At 39.8% G+C, this 9812-nt stretch overlaps 1 protein-coding gene across 1 annotated transcript in view; it reads left to right on the top strand.

Annotated features, from left to right (window-relative positions):
- Nucleotides 1–9812, top strand: part of Cntnap5 (contactin associated protein like 5) — a 930940-nt gene that overhangs the window by 215818 nt on the left and 705310 nt on the right. Inside the window, exon 3 of the mRNA XM_004626336.2 lies at nt 1446–1639. Within this exon, the coding sequence (XP_004626393.1) occupies nt 1446–1639 (194 nt within the window). The remainder of the gene's footprint in view (nt 1–1445; nt 1640–9812) is intronic.

Raw genomic sequence — 9812 nt, 5'->3', positions numbered from 1 at the left:
TCCTTCCTTCCTTCCTTCCTTCCTTCCTTCCTTCCTTTTCTCTTTTGAATGTATACAGTACAGGCTCTACAGGGTCTCACTACATAGACTGGACTCACAGTGATCCTTTGTTCAGCCTCCCAAGCACTGGGATTGCAGGCACATGCCACCAAGCCCAGTCTCAGTCGCCATCTCAGCACACCCCGGGGCGGGGCTGGCATGGCTTGTGGTGCAGGGGACTGAAGCGTGGCCCCTGCACTCTGCCTAAGCAGGCACTTCAGTCAGCTGAGCTAGCTGGCTAGCCATCTGTCTGGCTTTGTTAACTTTCCACTCATCTTCAACTTTTTCCAGTTTGCACCTAGGAAACAGAAGGACACTGCATTCGTGTCTCTACGTTATTTCACCTCACACAATATCTCTAGATTTCTCCCTTTTACTGCATGTCCCAAGATTATGCTCTTCCTCGGGGCTGAAGAATATTCCATTGTGTATTTGCGTCCATTTATGCTTTGCTCGGGTCCTGCGCTGATTCCCCCGCTTGGATGTTGGCACAGTGGGGTGCTTCCGTGTGCCAAGAGCCCTGGGCCACAAGTGGGTTCCAGACGGTGTCGGCTTCCCCCTTGATCCTGGGATCTTACATATCGGCCCCCTTTGGTCTGCTTGATGTCTACCCAATTATGCCCCCAACCCATTTTCCCAAGGCATGACTCTTCTTGCTTCGGATTTCAGCTCTATAGCCTTGTCCTTCAGAGCCCTTCTGAGCTCCTCCTAAAGCAATCTGTGCTTTCTACTCCAGGTGTCATTTTGTTTACCCCTTGTTAGGGATTCTTCCCTGTCACATGGTACAACATTCTCTGTACCTTGCTGCCCCTTCAGTGCCCAGAATGCTCTTGGTGCTGGAGACCAAATGTTGAATAAATGGTTCCTGGCCTCGAAGACTCAGCTAAAGTCCTTCCATCTTTGTATCCATAGTAAAATGTCTAGCCATGGCGGGTTCATGATGCCAATCTGGAGAAAAGTAAGGAGAATGGAAAAGAGAGGAATGAAAGGACAGAAAGGGAGAGAAAGAAGGGAAATTAGTGAGAGAGCTAGGATATAAGCCTGGTTTTCATTTATCTAGAGTGAAAGCTAAAGTTTATGGACATGAAACAAGACCACTAGGTTCTCATAAATGTACTAAATTTGAAACTCCACTAGGTATTCGCAAGATAGAAGCTCTAGTGACTGAGAGAAGAAGGAAAAAGTATGGTGGAAACAGCATGAAAATTTTCCTAAGCAATCAGAGAGATGGAATGGGAGCTTAGTTATGAAAGCACCAGGATCTTTAGTATAGACCCAGGAAGAGTATGACATATTTCAGGGTAGGGGCGTCATGGTTGAACAGTTTCATTGGTCTTTTACGGCTGAAAGTTTCGGTTATGTGAGACGTGGCTATAAGCTTCTCTCTCTCTCTGCTCCTGCTCTAGGAACTGGTGGTTGGTCCCCAGCAGATTCCAATGCTCAGCAGTGGCTCCAGATGGACCTGGGGAACAGAGTGGAGATTACAGCGGTGGCCACGCAGGGAAGATACGGCAGCTCTGACTGGGTGACGAGTTATGGCCTGATGTTTAGTGACACAGGACGCAACTGGAAGCAGTACAAGCAGGAGGACAGCATCTGGGTAGGCATCTTCTGCTCTTCTGATGAATTCAAGTGGGATGTATTAAGGGTAACCCGTGAATGATCCTGTCATTTTCCTGGACCCAGCTTGTTGGTAGCTTAATAACAATTGAGTGCTCATTCAGAAGTAATTAGATCAGGGATAAGCCCTATCTCCAGCGTGCTCCTGTTCCTGGGGAAATGACTTCAGCCAGCTTTTCAACTTCTGGCAACTTGAATAATTTGCTGAGTGAATCTCAGTGCCGTTATCTGTAACAACAGAGAAACAGTACTGCCAACTGATTGTCCATGAGATTATATGCATATGCTGAGATTTTATCCCTGGGTTTGTTTATTATGTACCAAGTGCTCTGCATACTTTGGGACGGACCAATTACCTCCGCTCCCTCACGCGACCCCAGTTACCTCAGGTGAGATTCCTGGCCGGGCCTCCAGTCCGATCTCATGTTAAGGCCACTGTGCTGGCTCCAAGATTTGAAAACCCTATGAAATGGTTTTAAAAATATAGACGTTAGAGTTGCCGTCCTTATGAACCATCTTCAGCCTGGGAACGAGAGAGAATTTGCTCTTAATGCAAAATAAGACTTGCTTCCTCATCCTAGCTGTACCTCAGGTTAAGTCAGATGTGTTCCTTAAATTACCAACTAAGAAAGCAAGAAAGAGACATACATAGCACAATGTGTGAAAAGTTCCTTTTTTTTTTTTTTTTTTTTTTTTACTTGGGATTGAACTCAGACCCTTGTGCTTACCAGGGAAGCGCTTATTCTACTGAGCCATCTCCCCAGCCACTGAAAATTTGCTTTAGAAATCCATGCTTTGAATGAAATTAGCCATGTGCTACCTTATGATACTTTTAGTGTAAAAAAAAAAAATCACTTATTTTTTTTTTTCCTAAATGCACATAAAATGTCAAGGTTTGGCTAATGAGTGTCTCCTTTCTTTCTCAGGCTTTATTTGGTTCTCTTTGGCCTGAAATCAGTGTGGGAGGGGGAGCCAATTATAAGTTCAAAAATGCTATTTTTGGCACATGCATATTCTGTGTTAACCTAAATTGTAAGAAGAGAAGTTCTATTTTAAGGTCATTGTTATAATTGCCTACTTAGCTTATTGCTAACTCAAGAGTGGAGTCTTGAGTTTATTAGTAATTTAAACTAAGAATTGAAGTCAAGCATGACAGGATGAATATTATTATTGTCATCTTTATTTTGGATGCTTGTAATATTACATTGTAAAATTTATGGGAGGCTTGGGTTTTTTCATTTTTTAAATGGTCTTTGAAAATCATTCTTTTATTTTTTCTGAATGTTGGAGTCCCCATAAATTTTTAGATTTTTGTTTGGTTTGTTGTTTAATTTGAACTGAGAGGTACCCCAGCCTTCCATTTGGAAGGACAATTTTAAGATTTTATGTTGATTTTAGTTAGACAAATAGATCTGGGATTATTTTCTCTAGTATTGTTCAATCATAGCTGGTTATTTTTCAGATACACTTGCAGTTTTGAGTTAGTTCATCTCAATTTAACCACAAAACAAAACAAATCTTTAAAAGAGTTTTATTTTCTTTAAAACTAAAGGACCTGTTCTGAGCCCATGCTTTGGATCAGGATCAATTTCAAGGGACAGCAGTTTCTCTCGGTTTGAGCCCAGCTACCATGTGGCTTCCCTCACTGCCATGCCCCTGTTGGCTTAGTGTGTTTCCATATGATTCTGAACTCCTCAGTTGCAGGAGTCTGTCTTTTATGTCCCTGTAGCTTCTAGAACTAGTTTTACTGGACCCAAAGGATTAATATTTGGGTGGTTAAGAAAAGATCTGTAGAATTGCTAAGACTCCTAACACAGGGATGCAGAAGAGAGAAAGTACCCCGGCCCAGCATTTCATGTTGCAGATAGCCTTGACATTAGTAGGACATTGGTAAGCTCAATCTGTGGCTTCCCTGGAGATGCTTCCAATGCCAGTAGGACAGATGACAAGAACCCATGATGAACCCTTCTTGGGCTGGTTTGTTAGCTGTAACTACAATGGGAAAGGGATTCATGGAGGATTACCATGAGTTCCAGATTAAAGGATGACATTTGGTTAGGCAGAAGCACCATGATACCTGAGGAGACTAGACTCGAATCTGGAAAAAGTGAATGCTCGTTGACATTAACACTGGGGAAGCAGAGAGCTGCTGAACGTCGCAGCTCACCACAACGTTAAGCCAGGAGGACTGTGTTGTGTGCTTGCGTGTGTGGGATTCTGTGACCTCTGGTGATTTGATAATCAAATCTGCACAACTGGGGAGCTTGAGTACCGCGGAGAGGAATCCACATTCACATAGCCAGAAACGAGCAGCGTCATCTGAATTTACATGATTGCAAGCTGCATTGGTTTGATTGGATGTAAATTTTAATGTTTCTTCTCACCTCATTGTTAAGCTGTCAGCTCTAATCTGTAAGTCAAATATTATTTAATGCACATGTTGCTAAATGTAAAAATAAGAAAATAACAGGAACATGAAACTGAATTTATACACATTGTAAAGATGTCTGAACTCCAAAATTCTCAAGGAGCATTCATCAAAAAGAAACACAGAGTGTTTCACAAATGGGTCACAAAAATATGGAAATATGCTTTGTGACTTATGTTTATTGCTATTTATATTAGATTATGATATTGAGTAAAAGATACTATCTTGAAGATTTTGTTCTTACTTTTTATTTTTTAAATTTAAATTTAGAAATAAGACAATAGATTCATGAAAGCTAAGCCTAACAGGCAAATGGAGAGTAATAACAAAACAAGAGATTTTATTTTAATAAAATTCTCAACTGTACTGTTAGCTTTTCAGAAAAAGCCATTACCTAAAAAAAAAAATCAAAATCAAGTGTTAATTAAGGATAGAATGTCAAGGAATTAGAGGATCTCTTAACTACATATTTGCATTTAATTTCTCACAGAGCCTCACTTTTTAGATGCCATGAAATTTGTAATGCTTTCTAAAATGGATTTGCCAAATGATACAAACCGCATCTTATGGATGGGGCATCACTTTGCCTTAACTCAAGCCATTTATTTTCTTTTACAAAGTTCACTTCAGAAGAAGAATCTTAAAAAGACACCCTTCCCTTGGCTACCGGTGACTCTTCATGCCCTGGGAATCCAATTTGGAGAGTTTCTGATCTGGCACTAAATAGAGTGTTCATGAAGGAGGCCACCAAGCAGCTGCTTAGTGGAGCATCGTGATTTATGAACAAGCCAGAGCCCTCTGCTTCACTAAATAATCAGGCATGAAGGTGTCTTAGGGACAAACTTAGCAAAATTTTTATAATCTTAGTAGCTCCACGATCTCTTCTTCTCCAGTGTAGCACAAGCTGAAACCATGCACATATTAAATAAGGATTAAACAACAAAGAGGAGAGATCAGAGAAAGGACAGGATAACAGGTAGAGGGGAAGACATTCAAGTATATATACAGAATGGCTGAGGTGGTTGTACTGAGAATTTTCATCAGCTTTTTGAAAATAGCAGTTAATGTGTACAATTTTCACCTTGACTCACTCTGTGTGCTGATTCCTGGGAGCTAAGCCAGTACGTCAAGGGCAGCACTGTGTGATGCAAAAGCCGCGCTTCAGTACCTGTCATTTTGGTCTTCTAAATGTGTACCATTTCTAATATCATATCAATTATTACTATACTCTCTTTAAAATAATATTTTAAATCCCCAACATGCCATGCCAGCCCCGCCCCAAGGGCTCACTGATTGATACTGGGCATGGTGGCACATGCCTGTAATCCCAGTGCTTGGAAGGCTGAAAACAGGAGGATTACTATAAGCCTGATCTGTGTAGTGAGATCCTGTAGACAGTGTGCCAAATACATAAAAGTAAATAAATATTTTTTTAAGTTAAAAAAGAAAAAAAGAGGTAAGAATAAAAATTTAAGATTTCTTGAAAGCAAGCAGTAATATTCAATCATATGTGCAATGTTATATACCTATATCTGTTAATCTGAGTAACAGATTTCATGATAAAAATAGATAATATACCAACCATTGTTAATCAAAAAATTAAAAAAAAAATTCTAAACTTAAACCTTATATTATGGCTCAAGCCAAGCCTTGTCACACAAGCATGAACTTATTTGGAATAAAGGAACAGTCCCCCTAGAACAGGTGCTTTGCCACTTACTTTGACACATATTCTGCAGGAAACACTGTCAGCATTCCTTTCTGTGAAAGTGCTTTGTATCCCCCTGTCTCCTGAGGAGTGTCCAAATAATTCCCGAGTCCTTGTGTGTAACCTCCATACAACATGTGGTTCTGAAAATGCACCCCTCTCTATGCGCATTAGCTTTTGCATTTGCTTATTTACTTATTTACTTATTTTTAATAATGTTGGGGATGGAATACAGGGCCTCACAGAGGCTAGGTGGGTACTCCACCAACAAATTGAACTTTCTAGATCATTTTTTAAAATATATATTTGTCATTCAAATTTTAAAGACTACCACTTTGTTTGTTTTACTGTATGACCCCTTATGTTATTTTTTTTATTTAAGTGGCAATATTTCAGATGATTTTGTTGATCAGAATCATTTTCCTCTTTTCATGTCAGACCGAAGTGTCTCCATCTTTCCTCAATCTGTTGTAGAATTTCAGGGACAGTTTCCATCATGATCCTTGTCAGTCCTGTGCCTCCTGCTTTTTTGAGGAAATCAGTGATGCCAAGTGCACCAGAGCTATGGAACTATTCAAATACTTAAGGTTGTACTTTCAAAATCTTCCTTAAGGGCCGCCTGATTTCATAGTCACGGGGCTGAGATGGCAGGTAATCCCTCCAATCCCTCCAACCAATGAACTCACAAGCATTCAATGAGCTCTTCTTCTGAGTGGACAAGAGGCAGTATCAGTTATTCCAGAAAGTTCCACCCATAGAGTAAGCTGTAGCAGAACACACTAAAAGCACTCCTTCTTCTCTCAGGTGAGCTTCCACTGCCTTCACCCTTCACCGTGCTTCTTGGGCGTGGAGAACATTGTGCAGCACAGTTCCCTTCCCTTGTTCTAACCAGCAAAAGCAGTAGGGGGGTTTCTTCCATAAGTGGCTCCTTCCACATGGCAGGCTAGAGGATACTAAAGTGCAGAGCCCGCCATATGTGAGAGAGTTTAATCAGGACCTATTTTGGAAAGGAACTAATTGTGTCAGGCTAAGGCACAGAACAGCTTCCTGCAGCGTTCCTGGTATTACTTTAGCACAATGACTAGCTGGGAGACAGCCATAAGTGATGGTTTTTGGAGAGGGTTCAGCTAGACATAAAGCACCTAAGAAGGTTAAGCTTATCCCAGGAAAGACCCTTGGGTGCTGTCTTCCATTGTGAGAAGCCAGGCTCAGATTGGGTGGCTTCCAGATGCAGCTGAGGCATTTAGTCCAGCACTCGGCCTGCCTGGAGTAAGGCTGCACTTACTACATGACGTGCAGAGACCAGTGGGCTGATTGCTTTCCCTGCCCTGTTAGTGGTGATACAGCCCAGCTTGGATGGTTGTCACAGCTGGGGACAGGGACAGAAGGGCCTCTGGAACGGAGGGAGGACACACACTCAGAGGCCTCAAAGCTAGTCAGAGACAACCAGGACTTGTGGGTACATGGAAGGAGAAAAACAATAGTTGCTAAGCAACAGCAGTGGTAGGGCAGGTGGTATTGACCAATCACAGCCCTGGGAAAGGCAGGGCAGGATGCAGCATTCACATGCACAAACATGAGGATGAAAGTAGAGCAGGAGTGAGCAGCCCTCAGCTCCTTGCTGACCTCCAGGATTGCAGACCCTGGAAAGAAACCCTCGTTCAAAAATGGAAATTGTTTTAAACTTTTTTATTCATTAAAAAAAAATGCTTTGTGAGGTTTGGGATTTTTTTGTCCTTTCTTTTGTTTTCTATATTTATTTTCTTAGTTTTTGTTTTAGTTTTTCTCTCTGTGTTTTTTTTTTTTTTTTCTGTTTTGTTCCTTTCTGATATGTGACCTAATTCTATTCATTTTTTTTGCTCCTTAATATGATTCTTTATCTCACTTTTCTTTCATCCCTTTTATCTTCCATCGACTAATTTTTCAAATCTATTTTTTATTTTCTAATTTCCTCCCCTTTAGCCCTTATAAACATTTATTTAGTTTATTATGTGTTTTTACTATTAAATATTATTCCTTTGTTAGGGGAGGTACAGTTCTACATGTCATAGGTATTTAGTTTATGTCAGTATTTGTTAATCTTAAAGTTTGTACTATAGTTATAGACCTCTTTTCTGTGAATAAGGGTGATAAAGTACTGGTTCTAGGAGTATCTCACCATCCAGTTTGACTTGATGCTGTTACTGTGGCTGGCATTATTGCTATTGCCAAATGGTCCAGTTCTTGCTGTTATTGGTTCTGTCTGTGTGCCAATACCTGAACTCTGTTTTTGTCCATAACAATACCATCACAGTCCCCAGCGGGCTGGACACTGGGCCCCATATACTGCAGCCTCCACTCCCAAATAAACAGAGGCCGTTGGTTCTTTGAACAGAAGTAAGGTTCTCCAGTTAGCCACACCCTGAGTGAGTGCAACACTGAAAAACAGACACCAGCTAGAGGGATCTGCGTACTAGCAAGAAAGTCTTTCATTGTAATCAACCCACAAGCTTGGCCATAGCACAATAGAAAGCTGTGGAGACAGCGACAAATGTCTCCCAAAACTCACAACTTTCTCAAAGCTGATCCATGGACCATTGATGGGGAAGAAATTAAAAAAGAAATCATGCAAGTGAGTCATTCCAGAGGAAAGACGAGTAGGTTTAAAAACACATCAGTGAGGTGTTTGATAAACTGAAGACATTGTAATAAGCAGATGGATTTAATCAACAAAATGATGAGCAAGTTTACAAAAGACACTAAAAGCTAACTGACCTGAACAAAATGATGCAAAACATGAAAGACCAGTTAATAAATTCGAGCCTATGCAAAGTACTGGACAGAAATTCAGAAAATTAAAAATTGTTATAAATTAATACAGACATGAGACGCTACCTAGGTGAAGACACAGTTTCAGAAGTAGAGGATACAGCTACCATCAGAAACCAGTTATTTAGAGATATCATTATAACAACTAGAGAATGTGAAAAATGGATCCAACAATTGCTCAATGACACAAAAATAGACTTATCTAAGATTGAATAGATTCAGTAAGAAATCAGAAGACAACACAAATGGCTTGAAAGCCTTTTTGCAGAAATAATAACAGAAAACTTTCCAACTTTGTGACAGATTTTAACATAGTGAGGCACATAAATCCTCAAAGAAGGAGGAACCTTTCCAGGTTGCATCATAGTCAAGGTTAAAATAATAAAAGCTGCTCATGAAAAACAATTACTTATTAATCTAATTAGAATTGTAGCCGACTTCTCAACACAAACCTTACAGGGCAGAAGATCTCAGAGGGAAGTATTTCAAAATTTGAAAGAAAACATCCTCCAACCCAAATAGATAAGTTCTGCAAGAACTGCCTTTTAAAGTTGTTAGAGAAAGTTTTTCCATGGTAAGGTATACTGTAATAAATTCATGAACCTTAAACCAGCACTCCAAAATACTCTTAAGAATATTCTGGAGAAGTAATATAGCAAACAATGTGAAAAGTTCTAATGCAATGAATGCACAAAGCAGGGTGACCAGTTGAAAAGACAGGAATAAATGGGAATAAGAAACAGGAAAATAATGCAATGATAGGAATGGGTCAATACTCTTTAGTAATAACTCTCAGTATGAATAGTCTCCACTAAAAGATACAGATTGGTGAAATGAATAAAGAAAACAAATCGAACAATATCTTATTCACAACAAAGACATTTACCCAAAAAGAAATTCTTACACTAAAAATCAAGGGACAAACATTAATGTAACATGCAGCAGGAACTATAAAACAAGCAGAAGTTATCCTGTTTTCAGACAAGTAAACTTTAGGCTAAAACTGATCATAAGAAGCAAAGAAGGTCACTGCATATTGGATAAGGAAACAATTCAACAGGAAGAGGTAATGATTATAAACATTTATGCACCAAATCAGGGCACCCAACTTCACACAGTATTAGACACAGAAGATCAGATAAACGTGTGATTTTATTTATTTTATTTTTTAAATTTTATTTATTTATTGTGTGTGTGTGTGTGTGTGTG

This window comes from Octodon degus, unplaced genomic scaffold, assembly GCF_000260255.1.
Source record: "Octodon degus isolate 3935 unplaced genomic scaffold, OctDeg1.0 scaffold00014, whole genome shotgun sequence".
NCBI classification, from domain to species: domain Eukaryota; kingdom Metazoa; phylum Chordata; class Mammalia; order Rodentia; family Octodontidae; genus Octodon; species Octodon degus.
This window is presented reverse-complemented; position numbering and strand designations above follow the sequence as displayed.